This window comes from Odontesthes bonariensis, chromosome 2 (assembly GCF_027942865.1).
Source record: "Odontesthes bonariensis isolate fOdoBon6 chromosome 2, fOdoBon6.hap1, whole genome shotgun sequence".
In the NCBI taxonomy this organism is placed as follows: Eukaryota; Metazoa; Chordata; class Actinopteri; order Atheriniformes; family Atherinopsidae; genus Odontesthes; species Odontesthes bonariensis.
The window spans coordinates 4,645,847-4,664,312 of NC_134507.1; the positions used below are offsets into that span (position 1 = coordinate 4,645,847).

At 41.3% G+C, this 18,466-nt stretch overlaps 1 protein-coding gene across 6 annotated transcripts in view; it reads right to left on the reverse strand.

Moving 5' to 3' along the window:
• smap1 (small ArfGAP 1) overlaps positions 1-18,466 on the reverse strand; it is a 159,970-nt gene that overhangs the window by 80,924 nt on the left and 60,580 nt on the right. For 3 of the 6 annotated variants that reach the window (XM_075474613.1, XM_075474612.1, XM_075474611.1), the window contains exon 6: positions 17,880-17,957. The exons of 2 other annotated variants lie outside the window; for them this stretch is intronic. In XM_075474613.1, coding sequence (XP_075330728.1) covers positions 17,880-17,957 — 78 coding nt within the window. The remainder of the gene's footprint in view (positions 1-17,879; positions 17,958-18,466) is intronic. One more of the 6 variants, XM_075474614.1, reaches the window with a different exon arrangement.

Consider the following 18,466-nt stretch of genomic DNA (forward strand, 5'->3'; position numbering starts at 1 on the left):
TGTTGATGGAAAACTATTTCATTTGTTCTTAGTTACCCTGATGCAGCCCTAAAGTATTTCAATCCGACTTTTGAAAACTGCTTTCAGGTAAGATTTGAACCAGATGATTTGAGGCAAAAAAAGAAGCCACAGAATGACAGTTTGTTTAATTAAGAAGCTTCACTGAGAGAGTGCCTGGTCTCGTACTTTTATTCATCCAAACATGAGAGAAGCTCTGATTTGCATATTCATTTTTGAACAAACATGACTCAACAAACAAAAAGCCCGGGATGAATGGAACACAGGGCTTTTATGCCTTTCCAGGCAGTCGACTACCAGATCAAAAGATGATGTAACTCTACAGGTGTCCTTGTCATAACTGCTGATAACAATTTGTCCACAACCATTTACAGCAATTAGCGGTTATGTCTGAAGTGGATTCTGAAGCTGTGCTTTGGATGTTGGCTGCCTGTTCCTCCGTTCCCCGTCAACACGATCACACGCTGCCTCAATGAGGAGGCCCAGGCTCTGGGAAGGATTCACCACTCCATAAAACCGTTGCTACTGATTTTCAGTCCAGTTCACAGAAGCTTTTTCTCTCCTTTTCTCTTCCTGGAGGACGGCTTCTTGACAGCCAACCTTCCATGGAGACTATTTTTGATGAGGCTTTGGTGAACGAGCAGATGGATCAACTCAAGGTGCCCGATACATCTCTCAGGTCCTGTGTCAGATCTTTGCTGGATTTTTTGCTTTATTCTTAGAGGAATCATTTTTCTGTTTTGTACTGATGCCAGTATTTTATTTTGTCCTTTTTTCCGTCTAGTTTCCTCAACATATGCTGAGATATACCATAACTTGGCTGGTGGTGTGGTGGGTAGCACTGTTGCTTCACAGCAAGAGGGTTCCTGGCAGGGGCGTGGCTACGGGGGGGCTGGGGGGGCACTGCCCCCCTGAGAAATGCCCTGTCCATCCAAAGAAAACTGGCCTGAAAAAAGGCCACGATTTATTATCTCTGTTTGTGTCTTGTATTGATAGAATAAATCCAGGTGGTTATTTTAAAAAAGCATATACCTGCAAAGTTTATAGCCCCCTCCGTAACCTTAACCCCTTGCTGCTGAAAAAAGAAGTCGATTTTCACATTTTCGGATGTTTTTGTTGTATATAATGATCTGAAATGTAGACTTAATGGAGGTAATAAAAAGCTGGAGTTGGCTGGATGTCTTGCCCAAAGTATCTACTTGAATTTAAACCCTAAATGGAGAATGTGGAGCATGTTAATTAAAATTAAAAATTAAAATTGACGGTCATGATTTATGCTAGTGTGACCATATTTTCATTACCGAATTGAATTATTACTATTATTATTATTATTATTATTTTTATTTTTTTATTATGCTTGAAGTTGTAGTCGTGGTTTTCCACCGATTTTTTTTCAGGTATTGTTTTCTGCCCCCCCAGATGAGCTAACTGCCCACCCACACATGCCATTCTGCTCACACCTCTGGTTCCTGGTTCAAATCCCTATCTGTGGGGCCATTCTGTGGGAAGTCTGCATGTATTCTCCCCTTGGAGTGAGTGTGAGCATGGATGGTTGTTCGTCTCGTTTGTCTCCGTGTGGCCCTGTGATGGACTGGCGACCTGTACCCCCGCCTCTCGCCCAATGACAGCTGGGATAGGCTCCAGCGATCCTGAGTTGGATTAAGCGGGTATAGAAAATGGATGGATGGATCGCTTAAGGAATCACCTTGTTAGTGTAGAAAGATGTTATTTTATGTCTATCAATCTGCGATATCTTTAGCATTTGTTTTTTACGGATGCAACGACAGAAGTGGGTACAAATTGTGTTTGTGAAAGGTTGCTGGGAACAAAGTGCCAAAATATAAGGTTTAAAAATGGTTCTTTGCTAAGTTGTCCGTTATGTGCAGAAAACAATGGTTCATTGCATGTGTTAGGTGCCTCTTTTATGCTTAAATGAGTCATAGGTCAGTGTTAAATGATAAAACGGGGAAAAAAAAAAAACACTTTTCTCTGAATATAGTCGGGTACAAGGACTGGACTGAAAATGAGAGAAGAGGCCATAGAAAATGAAAAGTCCTTCTGAAAACTTTAAGAACTATTGCTCCAGAACACTTTAAAAGACCACAATAAAGTCTGGCTCCATGGTCATTTAAAATAAATTAAACACTGTAACTCAGTCAATGGAAGAATGGTTTCTACAGGGCTCATTTCATTTAGAAGAATAGATGAAGAACGGCCAACTGTGCGTGATAATGAGGCTAAATATCAGTCACCCTGAACCAGACACAAATGTCTCGTCTCTAAAGCAGAGAATCCCATCGGTGGACAGTCCAGTCTAGTGTTCAAGCGGACTTCCCGGTATTTTTTTTTCTAATCTTATTTGCAGTTTTAATTATTCTTCAGTCAACCATCTCCTTGGTATAATTTATTTTACTGAGCAGATGATTACACTTTGCTCAGCAACAGACTCAACAAAGTTAGGCGTCACATTCTATTCCAACCACTGCAGATGATTCACACTTAAAACACATGATCATAGGTGTACAGAGTGAGGAGGAGACAGGTCATATATGACTATCCACCATGTGACACAGTGAGCTTCACACACTGGGGCCTATAGTCAGCACTGACATATATCCTGAGTAGCTTCTTCCTCAGCAGAAGAGGCTGGATGTTTATTAAAGTGATGGTTCGGAATAGATTCACCCTAGGGTCATTTGAACCGTGACATCCAGCCAAGTAGCCCACCCGAAGTTTTTCCGATCTTGGCCGAGCATCAGCTGAGTTACTGAGTTATCCCGAATAGCTTCGTACAAGCGCTAATGGAACCTGGTCCGTATCTCCAAAATTACCACACTAAAATCACATGCCATGACACCAAACTTCTACAGTAGTACAAATACGGTCTGTACTCACAAAACGATGCATTTGGAAGTTTGAAAATAGTCCAGGAGTTTATTATTATCATCACAAGCCTGATAGCTTCTCTGCAGCTAAAGCTGCGTCGACGTCACTTCTGGGAGCTGGGTGCTTCAAAGTAAGATGAGGGTTGATCTACTACTGTAGACAACAAAGCAAGGCTGCTCAGTTTCTCCATTGATAAAATAAATTCACAACTCTACAACATAAAAATTCATAAAAATTCATGTAGAATATAGCATATACTTTGTTGTCTACAGTAGTAGATCAACCCTCATCTTACTTTGAAGCTCCCAGATCAAGGAAGTGACGTCGACGCAGCTTTAGCAGCAGAGAAGCTATCAGGCTTGTGTTGATAATAATAAACTCCTGGACTATGTACAAATTTCCAAATGCATCGTTTTGTGAGTACAGACCATATTTGTACTACTGTAGAAGTTTGGTGTCATGGCATGTGATTTTAGTGTGGTAATTTTGGAGATACTGCCAGGGTTCGTTAGCGCTTGTACTAAGCTATTCGGGATAACTCAGTAACTCAGCTGATGTTCAGCCAAGATCGGAAAAACTTCGGGTGGGCTACTTGGCTGGATATCACGGTTCAAATGACCCTAGGTTGAATCTACTCCGGAGTATCACTTTAAGGCAGTGTAAAATTCTAATAAGGCAACATGATTATCTCGGTGCTGCCAACACTAACCATCCACTGAACCCGTACTAATGATTGGAGAGGAAATGGTTAGTAAGGAACAAGAAAAAATTCAGTTTACCCTATCGGCAATGTGACAAAGTCAAACTACTTCTATGTAAGTCCTTCCACAGAATACATTTTAGGTTAGGTCCCCTCGATAAATGCCTCTTTAAACAGTCAACTGACACACCCTTTGGCCTTTTCACTACCGCCCTCGTCCTTTTCTACAGACTGACACCCTGAAAAACAAACAGGAAGTGCAGCCAAATGTATTCATTTTAAAGGATTTCTTCTGCTTCCTATCTGGGTTCAGACACGAGTGCAGAACCCATCCGCTGAGATGCCAGTCTCCAGACGGAGCGGTGGTTTAATTAGTGCCTACAGGCACTGGACGGGAGGAGAGGAGAAGACAAAGCTGAGCTTTGACAACCCCAATCTGTGAATAAAAATGCATCAGAATGCAGAGGAAAAGAGAGACAACCACTTGATATTCTACTGTGTCAGTGACAGCAGAAATTTGCATCAGTACCTGTATGCACTTCAGTCCATGTTACCTGTCGGTCTGCCTGCAGTATGCCCTCGTGTATTTCATTTCTAAGATTTTTCAACAAAAGCAGCAGCAGCTGACGATGCCATTACCATCTCATTTAAGATGGCCAGGCAGAGAAGTCCGTTCTTCTGGTTAATTTTTCATCTAAATGCGCAACATATCCCAGAGTTCTTCTTGTCAATTAACAGATACATCACCGCGCCTGCCCTTCAGTTGCAAACATAAAGCAGAATTTATTTACTCTGAGAAGCAGGTACCCGGGTGAGTAATGAAGGTCAAAATGATGTTAAAGACGCCGTCCTGTTGAGTTAAAACACAAAGACTACAAGAGAAAAAACATTATAAAGAAGGGAACTGATCTGCTGATGAACAGAACTATGACCCAGAGTCCAAATTAAAAAAATATATATATTTAAATCAAAATCAAAATAAATTATGAACGCAAATGTAACCTAACTCTGTGTCACATGATCCAGTGTGAGTCTGATCTTTCTGTCCTGCGATCTTATCCTGTGAAAACTTGAGCCATTCTGGGCAATAAAGGTTGGATAATATTAATAGAAAAACAGTAAAAGGAGTTTTGTAATGAATTGAAACAACCGTTAGAGAGCCATGCTACTGAGGTAACTTACAAGAATAATCATAATGGAATAAAGGCACTACCTAACATCTGTCTGAACACCTGTGTGATGGTAGACAAGGGAGAAAATCCACACTTTATTATGCTTGATTAAAAAAAAAACAACAACAGCATCAATTATAAAAATCTAAATGTTTCAACAAATAAAAGGGAAATATGTTAAAATTCAAACCTGTGTCGTGCACTGCTCTGAACTCAAAGTCCCTGATAACAAACCCTGAAGTGAGTGTTAATGATTCAGGAACTCGTTCTCTAAATCTGGACAGTCACGGCCTTTCTGTTGGGTCAGAACGAGTGTTGTTGTTTTTTTTATATCCAACAGATTGATTTAACGGTCTCACCACAAGCTGTTGAACGCCTGTAGTGACGGTTCCAAAAAACATTTCGAAAACAAAATCGCCGCCTTCTCAACAATGATGAGAGGTGTTCTCCAGCTTGTCCCTCAGACGTGCAGGTTGTACGGTGAGCACCGGAGAAATCCAAGAACACGATCCTCACAGTACTTCCAGGTGAGAGAGAGCTCGATGATGGAGTAACATCACAGCGTCTTCCACTCCAATGCCAGGCTGGTAGGCCAACTGCAGTGGATCCCACAATGGGCTCACCAGGGGCTGGAGATGGTCATGGACCAGCCGCTCCAAGGTGCCGCCGGCCTGTAGCTGCTGAAGTCCTTGGGGGGTCTTGGGCACAGGTACCACAGGATGTTTTCCACAGCTGTGGCAGCCTCGCCAGCTTCAGGCTCAGGTTGAACATGTGTTCAACAATCCCACACAGGTGATCTGCGCAGGAGCCTGGAACTGATGCCGTCAGTTCTTTTCTTCTCCAAGAATAGAATCCCTTATAGCCTTAAACGTCTTTGATGTTTCTCTAAACTTTTTGACTTTATTTATATGTACATCTTAGAATATTCAAATTGGTCCCGCCTCTATCTGCACTGCTTGCATGGCAGCAGCTGCTCGCTTAGAACGGAAAAGCTCCACACGATACAAAACGGTGAGTTGTGGTATTAGCAGGATTCAGCCACAAATATAAGAAATGCTTATTTATTGTGTTGACTGTGGTTTGACTACAATTTATCTTCTGTTTGAAAAAAAAAAAAAAACGCTAAAAAAACATTTTCCATAAAACTTTTGGCAAAAATCAACAAAAACTTAAATCAGCAATTTGTTTCTAAATTATATCACGTTTACTTAACAGACAAAAAAAAGTATGCAAAATGTAAGTACAAAATAGTGATTTTCACCAACCAACTCCATTGTCTTTAGAAAACATAAACAAATCTAGAGTTTGTCACGTCCATGGGGTTTTCCCCATGTTTTTAGTTCTTTTGTGTTTTTATCATGTTTTAGTTTATGTCATGTCTTAGTTTTTAAGTTCATGTTTAGTTCTTACGTTTTGCCATGTTTTAGTTTTGCCATTGTTTTCCCCACAGTTCCTGTTTCCTCAGTCCCCATGTCCAGGTTATTAGCTCATCTGTGACACCTGTTCAATTCTCTCAGCTGGATCCATTCACTCATCAGTTCCCACAGTATTTAGGCTCTCTGGCTGTGTTCGAAACCGCATACTTCTCCTACTACTCATACCAACTTTTTGAGTTAGTAAGCGAGAAGTTCCCAGATGCATACTAGATTCTCTGAAATGTTGGGTATGCATCATGAGGTTACTACTCGTACTCAAACTACCCAAGATGCAACGTAACGTGACGTCGCCAATCGTCATTTCCTGTCAAAACGGCAGTTTCAAGCTAGCTACAACAAGGCTAGGTTCACTTCCTGTTTTCAAAACAAAAGCACCAATTGTATGGTAATGGCTTTCCCTATGATAAAAGGCAACGGGTATTTTATTTTGTGAAAATAACCGGAAGTGTGTTACTCACTGCGGCTAGCTTTAGTAGCGCCGAATTCGTGGGAACAAAATTGTAAACAGCCGGTATTTTGTCAGGTTTTCAACACGTTGGGGATCTAAACGACTACTTTCTCACCTGAAAATGTTTCAAATGTTGCTAAAGTTTACAGAGTTTAGAGCTTAAGAGAAATCAGCTTCAGGCCGGCTGATTTCGGCTCGGGCAGGAGCGAAATGCATTGTGGGTAAATCAGCTTTGGGGAGTAACGGATTACATGTAACGGCGTTACGGTAAAAGGATACAAAATAAAAGTAACTGTAATCCGTTACAGTACAAGCAAAAACGATGTACTCAGACTACAGTTACATTAAGTGAGAATGGGGGTTACTTAACAGGATTACAATTTGTGCGAGGTTGCAGTGACAGAAGTACAGAGCGGCAGGGTCGGACTGGGGAAAAAAAATCGGCCCTGGCAATTTTCCCCGGGACCTGCCCCCCCTCAGTATTAATTAGTATCTCCAATCTAATTAAATAAAAATAAAAAAACGAGCACAGACCGCTCATACAGTCAATGGCATGTACCCATAGAAAAAATACACACTCACATACACATCACACAACCTGACTATCGCCTGCTAACAACCATGATCAGTAACCCACACAAACCCAGACACATAATGGCTCGGCGGCCAGCAATCGGATAAACCAATGAAGTGAATCAATCCTGTGAAAGAATGAAACCTGCACTCACCCATTATGAAGTTAACTCTGCCTGCCCCATACTCTTGCCCCTGCTCAGCCAACTCCTTGACGTCGGGCATGGTTGGTAACGTTACTGCGGCTAGCATTAGCAACGAGGCTGCTAGGCTTGCTAAATCGGTAAGCATTAGGCTACTGAAGAAAGCTAGTCTTTTTAGCTACGTTATATTATCATCTTTCTTCTCGGCTATAAGTTAACCTTTGTTTACGGCCACTGGCCCTCACCTGACGCGGTAGCTGTCAAATCACCGGAAGTTTTCACCGGAAGTACTGGCGCACACACACAAGCAAGGGTGTGCAAAGAAAAATAAAATGTGATGTAAAAGTCTTACTTTGCTTATTTATTACTAAAGTAGAGCACTTCATTGTCATTGCACATGTATTAATGAAATGCAGTTTGGCATCTTATCAAGTGTAACGCGTGCAGATTGTATAGCATGCAGTATTTAGAGATAAAATGCAGTTATTTACAGCTAGTGTAAGGAAAGATGGTTAATAGATATGTGCAGAATAGATCAATTACCTAGAGAAATGCATGTATGTGCAGAGAATGTATAATGTAGTTATGGCAGTACAATGAAAAGAAAAATAGTATGGTATAAATAAATGTGATAAATACAGATGGAATCATACAGATAATATACAGATTATCCTATACCATAAATAGGTCAAAGTAATCCAAAAGTAATCCAAAAGTAATTAGTTACATTACTTTTTTAAGTAATCCAAAAAGTTACACTACAATTACATTTTAAACAAGGTAACTTGTAACTGTAACGGATTACATTTTTAAAGTAACTTCCCCAACACTGGGGTAAATGCTCTGCATACTGTCCGATCAATCAGTATGCAGTATGTAGTATGCAGAATGGAAGTATGCAGAATGGAAGTATGCAGTATGCAGTATGCAGTATGCAGTATGTAGTATGCAGTATGTAGTATGCAGAATGGAAGTATGCAGTATGTAGTATGCGGTTTCGAACACAGCCCCAGTTTTCCCACAGTCTTTGTGAAATCCTTGCACCTTCACCGTCACGCCACGTCAAGTCAAGTCAACCCAAGTAATTTCATGTAAAGCGAAGTCATGTTCTTTGTTTTGTTTTGCCTTAGCCATGTTTTATTTTACATATTCTAGTGTTGTTATCCGGTTCAGCTGCGCTTAAAGTTGACCTGTTTTTTAAACTAATAAACCAAGTTTGCTTTCTGAAAGTCTGCATCCGTGTCCTTCCACGCCTCGCACTCCACCCATCATCAAGTTGTGGATCTGACCGTCAGTCGGTGAAGACGAGATAAAAACCATTTCCTTTGCAGCTGCATCAGCTATTACACGCACAGACAAATTAACAAATTACAGATGGAAGTGTTTGTTGCATTTTAGAAAAGCTTCCCAACTTTTCTGGAAATGCGGTTTGTAAATGAAAACCGACTTTAATGTAATCAGTGTAAGTAGTGCATTCCCATTCTGCCACAAACACAAACTTGAGAAAAACAAATCCAAACGTACAAACTGGTGAACACTATGATCCAACAGGACCAGAACAAACCTTGATATATGCACCCTAACTGATAACTGATGCCTCTGACCTCCACTTGTAGCATTAGTTCAGAAGTAGGTGCATATCTGATTTAAGCTGAGAAATCCACGCTGACACCCCTGTGCGTGGGGGTGTGTTTACCTTATCTCAGGACATGCGCATGTGCTGCTGCACTGTCTTGATAGTACAGTATATCCTTGTTTGAGGCGGAGAGAGAGAGAATACACAGCAGACTGACGGATGAGAGCAGAAGGAGAGAAAGAGACGATGAAAGAGCAAGAGAGCAAAGACCGGGTGTGGAAGTAAAACGGGGGAAAGAGGAGCATGGCTGTCAGCATGTTCCAACTATACTGAAGATTAAACCGCTTTCAGCGTGTCAGCATACATGCGGACTAACAAGTCTCTCAGCCTGACGAACACAGACACATACACACAAAATGTCCTCAAATATCTCCTTGACACTGGGGCTCCTCGACAGCAGGAGTACAGCTGATAAGGAGGAGAAGGATGAAAGGGAGATGAACACCAGCACGTATCTGCGCCGGCACAGACACACATCTATTCTTGCCAGAGACAACGTTCATCGCAGGCCGTGTTCAAACTCAAACATTCATCAGTGAGTAGAATATCTTCAGGTCGGCAGAGAAGCTGCAGCCTTCTGGGTAGAGACGAGTTCTGATAGCAGGTTCTGCTTTCAAACGGTGAAGTTTTATGACCAACAACTTCCTCATCAAAACTTTAATTTCCTTTTGCTGCATTCTCAGAAACAATGCGGCTTAAGAAAAAGAGATGGCCTTCGCTGATGGCATGTAAAAGCGTGACAACACCACTGCAAACCAACGGGCCGACCGGTTTAAATGACTCCAAGTTATCTATCATGCTTCAACATTTTGAACATACTTCCACTGGGACACTCAACAGAAGCAGAACTGACAAGCTCCTTATCTTTTTATCTTATCTTATTATGTTCATAAATAATATTGCTAGTATGGGATGTCATACAGCTTCATCTCAAAAGAGGCGAACTATCCCAGTAACACTAAGTGTGGCTACGGAGAAAATGGCACAGCGCCACGGCCGTAACAGTCTCAGAAGAACTCAAACTATAAAAACAAAAAGCATACACAAATGTAACTGCAGTTTAAATTTTCCTATTTCACTTTCAAGTGGTTTTTGATCTTTTTGTGACTATTATACTGCTATATATATATATATATATATATAAATATATATTATATTTTACTTCATGTTTATTGCTGTTTTGCACCAGGGATAAGAAGGCAACACTATTTAAATTCTGTGTATGTCCTGCACATATGGGAACATTGACAATAAAGTTGACTTGACTTGACTTATAACCGTTGTACCGTTTTGTTGGGTCATATGAATGCCCTTAAAAAAAACTGACCATTTCACAAACTCTTCCCATCGGATCTTCCTCCTTTTCAAAGCCACCTGCACGATGTAGGCAGAACATTTTTCATGCAAGCCTAACCTTCGAATATTTTGTGGCTTTTAAAGTGATATCGAGTTTTTGTTCTTTTTTCCATGTGGGGTCGTGTGAAGTACTTACAAAGAGTCTTAAGTGTCTTAAATGCAGTAAACAGCAGTCAGAGCGCTCTCAGTCTGGAGAGCTAACCTTTATGCATGCATGGAGGCTGTCCAACATACAGGTGCTGGTCAACGAATTAGAATAATTTGAAATAGTGCAATCATTAAATTCTTTGAATGCATTTTTTGTGCAGAAAGCAAATCAGGTGTTGACCGCACCTGTCCTACTCGTTAGACTAATCACAGAACTCGTTACCTGTAAAAAATTTGCTCAGCTGATCTTTCCAAAAGGCCCATTTAGGCCATTTAACTGTGACACTGTTGTTTTATTGAATTAGAATAATGGAGAAACCGTTTCATTGAATTAGAATAATTTTTATTATAATTAGAATCATCACTTTCTCAGTATCTTGTGGCTGCCCCCTTGGCTTGTATGACTGCCTGAAGTCTCCGCGGCATCGATTTGACCAGCTTGTCGCAAGTTTCCGCACTCACAGCTTCCCAGGCAGTGGCGATGTTCTGCTTCAGTTGGTCCAGCGTAGTAGGCTTTCTGTCGCGAATTTTCCGCTTGACGATGGCCCAAAAGTTTTCAATGACATTGAGGTCAGGCGAGTTGGCCGGCCATGCCAAAACTTCAAGCTGTTTTTTAGTGAACCAATCTTTGGTCGACTTTGCCGCATGAGCCGGTGCAAGATCCTGTTGAAATATGAAGTCTTCTTCGCCAAACTGTTCCTCAACAGTCGGAATCAGGAACGTTTCCAGAACATCTTGATATACGGCAGCATTGACAGTCTTCTTGAGGAACACCTCGAGCGGACATGCATCCCCAGACCATAACGCTCTGGGGAAACTTGACGGATCTTTTCACGCACTCGTGGTTGTACTGTAGGGAAACTCTGCTTCCTCAAGAAGACTGTCAATGCTGCCGTATATCAAGATGTTCTGGAAACGTTCCTGATTCCGACTGTTGAGGAACAGTTCGGCGAAGAAGACTTCATATTTCAACAGGATCTTGCACCGGCTCATGCGGCAAAGTCGACCAAAGATTGGTTCACTAAAAAACAGCTTGAAGTTTTGGCATGGCCGGCCAACTCGCCTGACCTCAATTTCATTGAAAACTTTTGGGCCATCGTCAAGCGGAAAATTCGCGACAGAAAGCCTACTACGCTGGACCAACTGAAGCAGAACATCGCCACTGCCTGGGAAGCTGTGAGTGCGGAAACTTGCGACAAGCTGGTCAAATCGATGCCGCGGAGACTTCAGGCAGTCATACAAGCCAAGGGGGCAGCCACAAGATACTGAGAAAGTGATGATTCTAATTATAATAAAAATTATTCTAATTCAATGAAACGGTTTCTCCATTATTCTAATTCAATAAAACAACAGTGTCACAGTTAAATGGCCTAAATGGGCCTTTTGGAAAGATCAGCTGAGCAAATTTTTTACAGGTAACGAGTTCTGTGATTAGTCTAACGAGTAGGACAGGTGCGGTGAACACCTGATTTGCTTTCTGCACAAAAAATGCATTCAAAGAATTCAATGATTGCACTATTTCAAATTATTCTAATTCGTTGACCAGCACCTGTACAGTGCTGTTGATCATCTGTGACTGAATACTCTGTCAGTATAATCCCAGTCAGAAAAATCTTCTTTTTTTTAAAAAAAAAAAAGCACAAACGCATACACGTACATTTACAAAGGTTTTAGAACTTTGTAAAAGTAATGCCCAGCAGTAAGCTGTCCAACAAGTCTGACACTCCTTAGGTGATCAGCAGTGGGATACATTGGGCTCCCATTGCACACAGCATGATATGGAAAAAAAAAAAATGGAGTAAACAGCTGTCTGATGCGAATGTGACGCAGTTTAAAACTCACTTTTAGGGTTTGTGTCGTTTCCGCTGTGAGTAGCTCAGCTCAGCTCCCCTGCCCAAATCCTCAGTGAGTGTCCGAGCTGAGAGCGCTCTGACTGCTGAACACTATTAATACTAATAAGTACTTTAAACAACCCTACAAAAAAAGCTAAAATATCTTTAAATTCAATTAAACATCAACAAAAGTCTTTACTTGTGAAAGCACAGCTCACATGCATAGGGAGAGGTGCAGTTATCAGCGGTAATTCTAAATTTAAAAAAAGAATGTCCCAGGTGAGGTGGAAATAGCCGAGAGTGTGTGGAAGTAAGTGCACCGGTAACACTAATAAGTCAGGGCAGGAATATCCAGATCGAACAGAAATGAGACAAACTACTTAAATGACGGCATAAAACAAAAAAACATCAGGTGTAGATTGTGTAAGAGAGACGGCGCCTGAGTGAATCGCTGTTAGACGTCACAGTTCCCCAGAGCTTACATTTCAGCTCCACAGCAGTCACCACGCTGATGAGAGCTGTATCATTCTCTCACCGCTTCGCAGACCATGGAAATGCTCTCGTTTCACTAAGCCTGACCCAGAAACACACACCTTTGCTCCCCCCTCTCACACAGCACGCATACACTCAGCGACTGCAGCTCATTCTGACATCAGTCTGCTCTGAGATGACGTTCTCCTCAAACCCGCGTCACTCATTGCTGTCCAAACACTTATTACCGCTGACAGCAGTGAACTTTCATTTTACCTTCTGATGGAAAAGCCGTTATGAAACGTCTCTCATGATGCTATGATATGTTCTGCTGGTGGGGTCTTTGGCATGAAGAGTCTTTCTTCGTTAAATTTAGCTGCATGTGCAGCCTCTGCTCTGGCACTGACTGACAGGGAGTGAGCAGTGTGAGGAGGGGGAAAAATGGATTCCATGTATGTTAGAAACCTGTTTATTGCAGCTGAAGTCAGAGTTACACTGTTCAGAGCACACTTCGCTGAATGATATCTTTATGCTCCTGCGCATGAATGATGATGAGATGATTCAATCAAAGCATCCGTGAGCTGCCTGAATGTTTATAAGGAGTCATCCTCAAGGATTCAGCCGGAGCGGCTCCAAAGAAGCTCGGCCTTTCTCCCCGTTACATGTTATGAATCTATAATGCAACAATGGCACACGTGCACACAAAGGAAAGCAGCACTTCTCCTTCTCATTGTTCTAGCTTTAGGCAAGAGTGTACACAAAGCGTGATCAATAACCACGAAGAGCACGCTCTTTTTTTTTTTTTTATCTTAGTGTTACTTTGAAGCTAAATTTCATGATCAATAAGCCCCGCGTCTCCAGAAAATGCTTTAAATGTACACATCTAAACATCTCCACAACTTGAACCCGTCACAATCCTTGGTTAGAAATTGTGAGACGGCACCTAATCCAAAGCATGTAATATCGGGTGGGGCATTGATCATACCCAAGAATAGAGAAAAATAAATGTATTTTTCACCCTAACGATGTATTTTTTATAGGGCTGGGCAACGATTAAAGTGTTTAATCTAATTAATCACATGATTTCCCTGATTAATCACAATTAATCGCATTTGTACGCAAAATCCTAAATGAATCCAAAAGTAGCGTATAGCTTTTAGCATTTAGTTTTATTTTAAATGTGCTGCCATATGAATGAAAGTGCCATAACATTTGTTGTGCAAACCCACTTTTAACATCAGCATCTTTCTGTAGTTTTTATGTAGAAGCCTCGCTCCACTGTCTGTTTCCTTGAATGACTTGCTGCTATCAGTTGTGTGTTTTGCCTTTAAGTGATATTTTAGACTGGAACTACTACGCTGAGAAGACAATTCAACTTGGCGGTGTTTACAGATGACTTTGGTTCTGTCGACTCCGCCGTCTGGAAGAACTTTAACATGAAAATGGCCGAGTAAAAGTTCCGTACCCTTCTCCATGTTTGGTGGATCCGCCGATTACTTTCTTTTCCTGTTCCACAGCAGACAGCAACAGACTTTTACAAAATAAAAGCCTGTGAGCGACAGACTTTTACAAAATAAAAGCCTGTGAGCAACAGACTTTTACAAAATAAAATAAATTTAAAAATTAAAAAAAAAATAATAATAATTAAAAAAAACTGCGTTTATGCGCGATAAAATATTTATCGGCGATAATAACAAGTTAACTCGCCCAGCCCTAATTTTTAAACACTCAACCCTAACCATTCCCAAGTGCGAGCGCAGCAGAAAAGTAAAACCACTGGATAGAAGGTTGTGTGGGATGGGGCGTGGGCCTGGCCCTCCTTCCTTCTTACAACCATTTGTGGCCAAATAAACATCAGTGAACGAGTACACCATCGTGTTGCTGCACTTCAGTAGGGAACGGAGTAAGCAACACATAATCAGTACGCAACTTTTAAGCCTTTATTATGAAACCGCAGCGTCACACAATGCTGAGTAATGTAGCTATCACACGTTTTGTTGTGAGAACAAGTTGGATCGACACTGGATCCTAGAACTGTTACAGATAAAAATCAGAAACTGGCACTTTGAGCAAGGCACCTCCGTAAATTTGGCTAAATAGTAGCGATGAACACTTCTGAGCCCAACACGCCATCCCTTTTGTTAAAATCGTTACATTAATCTTCATTCTCAATGCTATAGAAACCAGATCATTTACGAGAGAAAGAGAACAATAAGGTGAATAAGACAGCTGGATTTCTGGTCCTGGAGTTTTAGGATTAGAGCCTGCTTGGCATACTTCTTACCTACAGTTCATTAAAAGAAAACAAATCAGAAGCATGAAGCATTAAATCAACTGACACAAAACAATCAAAGCCTGTAGAACATATGGATGTCTTCATCCTAAAATGTGACGTCTCATTATCAGCACACTGTAAATCACAGCTGCCGCCACCTGCAGCAGGTCAAAACGCAACAGCTGGCACAGCTGTTTTAAAACAGGAGGTTTGGAGACTGCGTGGCAACGTGCTGGAAGTGGAGTTCATCGAGGTGCATCTCCAATTCGGCTTAAATTCAGACATATTCAGTGGTTCGGACCCTGTTAATTAACTGCAACATGGCCACCCGTCTCTCTTCGTTAAGGAGGATAAGAGTGCAGAGAGAGTATGCAATCATCAAAGAGAGACCATGTGACGGTGTGACTGAGATCAGAGGAGGCAGATGCGGGAAACAGTTAGCACAAAACCTGCGTGTGCAGCTCGGATTTTGTTTAAGCCACAGCTGGACTGCAAATACAGTCGTGTAGAAAAAAAGAAACTCTTTTCACTCGGGTTTAACATACCAAGAAATGATATGCGCTTAAAATTAGGTGCACAAAACTCCAACTATTTGGAGTCCATTTTTCTATATTGAAAAGGAGGGAAATATTCAGGACAGTTGCAGACCTTCCCAGGAGTGAGTGTCTCCAAGGTCAGACTCTACAGGCCTCAGTTGGCATATTAAATGTTAAAGCCAGAATGGGTTTAAAACAGGGGCGTGAGACAGCTCGGCACCCCCTGGCTCAGCACATTTTTAAAATATTATATTATGCAAAAACACTTTTTTTTTGGCTCAAGGATGCATTATTTTAGGGACCATTTTATTTATTTTCTAGCATTTGTTTTTGTTTTAACTCTTTACTCCCAAAATAAATGTTGAATTATCTTCAATATTTGTCTCAGGCTCTCTGTTATCCCTGTCAAGCCACAGTCTTTAGAAATGAAGAGGTCAAAATTGAATGTTGTAGGGGAAAACACTACTCAAAGCAAAACTAATACGGCTCCAAAATTTATAAATGTACTTGTTCGCCTCAATTAGTGAGAAATAATGTGCCTCTGTGAGCACTGGGGGGGCTGGGCCCCCCTAAAGACCAGATCCTAAAATCACAAGAATGGCTTTTTGGAAGGGTTGCAGAGGAAACCCTCTTTTCTCTAAAAGAAACGTAGCAGCACAGCTCGGGTTAGCAAAAGTCGACTCAGGACAAACCTTCAGGGACAAGACTTCTTGAACTATGTCCTTTGAGCACAAAAAGACCAAAGTGGAGATGTTTGGCACATCCAAGTCGAGTGAAAACCACAGCATATCAGCACAAAACTTCACATCACCGTCCCTGATCCCAAACGCAGAAGCGGGTCTACAACAGAACGGCTGAAAAAGGAAATAATTAAGGTGTCGCAGGGGTCCAGACAAATTCCAGACCTCAGCTGATGGAAATCCTGTGCTGAGACCTTCAGAGTTGTGCATTAAGAAAGTAGAATGGAGCAAAATCTTCCCAAAGATGTAAGAGACTGCTGCCGTCACACAGAAAACAAGAACTTCCAAGTTATTGCTGCTAGAGATGGTTCCACGAACTGCTGAATCATGGCTGACTTTTAGCTTAGTCTGTGTCAGATATATAATGACACAGCATGGCATGTCATATGTTGTTGCTCATCTCAGGTTGTAGTTACCAAGACCTGGTAAAGACCAGGTGTTTATTTGTTGTCATGAAACTGTAACGCGACTGGATTTGGATTGGGCCCGACTGTCCACGTGTCTCGTGCACACGGCACATAATTCCACGTGAGAGGACGGCTGCTGCAGAGGTTACCGAGCCTCCTACAAACAAAACGATTTGACTGATGGCTCAATTTCATAGCATACAGCACACAAGCAATATAGTGCTGACTCGAAGCCTTGGATACATTCTTGTATTATCTGATCAAATTAAAAATCCATTTCACAGGGGCAATACTAAAATGAATAACCTTAATCTGCATCATATCTGACATTTTAGAGACTTTGACAGCTGATTTTTTTTCATAATGTTTCTGATAGGACCTTAGACTTTAACCCCTTAGCGCCTGAATTTATATAGCTGTATATAAAAAAATGTTTTGTGTGTGTTTTAGCCTTTAAGTAGATGGTAAATAATGCTGACATTATTAATTTCACTTTTGCACAAAAAATAAATAGAATTTTTGGTATTGGGGCAATAAAGATGCTATCTCAGCTGGTTGATTGAGTCAAAAGGTTTGTAGCATATATGCGACAATAGGCGTTAAAGGGTTAAGTGGGGTGTGCATTCCTTAAGGTATGACTGTGAACATTATATGCTCCTCACTGCTCAGTTAGAGTAGCAGAAACTTCAGCCCGAGAGCCAAAAAAAAAGTCCCTCATGTGCTATGAAAAGTTGCTTCAATTTGACTTAGAAAATATAAAATGTGCTAGATAATTATTTTCTGTCGAGCTTCAGTGAAGTTCACATCATAACGTTTTATTGTCACTGCAGGGGGTGAAAGCACACTTTATTCGATTCACATCTTAGGTGTTTATGCTGCTAATGCGCAGGTGTTAGTGTCGCTCCTCAGCTCGGATCGGGTCTAGTTTCCTTCAGATCTACTTGGATCCAGGTCTGTCTGTTGTCTGGGGAGGTTTTCAAGAGGTCCGTTTCAGCTCAGGTCACAGTATGAAACACGAGGAGCTCTACGGCGCAGAGCTGTGTGTGAGTTTTAGCTAGAACTGCTCTATCCAATGACTGACTCTCTGACTTGACTATTTGTACCTTTGCGTTGTTGTGCCTCTCCACTTTGTCAACATCCTTCTCTTTCTTCTTCTCCTCTTTCTTCTTTTCACACTCCTTCTGCAGACAAGAGAGGAGATGGTGTAAGACCGCGGCATGTTTGCTACAACTTACATATCTATCCCCTAAAAACAGTACAGCTCCGAAAGAAAAAGTCCCTTTTTATTGTTCCCCATTGGTCATATTAGATTAGTCACAATTGGAGCTCTCTTGTGGCTCCAGTTTGATAATTAACATGCAACGCTGCTTAAGAATGCAGAAACAAGGCACTTCTCTTCATTAAATCACCATTTGGTGTCCATTATAACAATCTGCAGGAGGCGGCGGGAATCCTGGTGGTAAAGATTTGCTATACGTCAAAGAAACAACGAGATCCCATTCCTTAATGTGATTTTAATGCACTCACCATGCAGATTTATTGTGCAGACATTATTAGCGTGCAGAGAGTTGATGTAATGTTTTCAGGTTAATGCGTCTGTCTTGCTTTGTTATGTGCAAATGAGTCTGTGCTGATGCCAGCAGGCTTTAGCTAATGCCTGTCAGCATGCCAAAGAAAAAGGCTTTAGTTT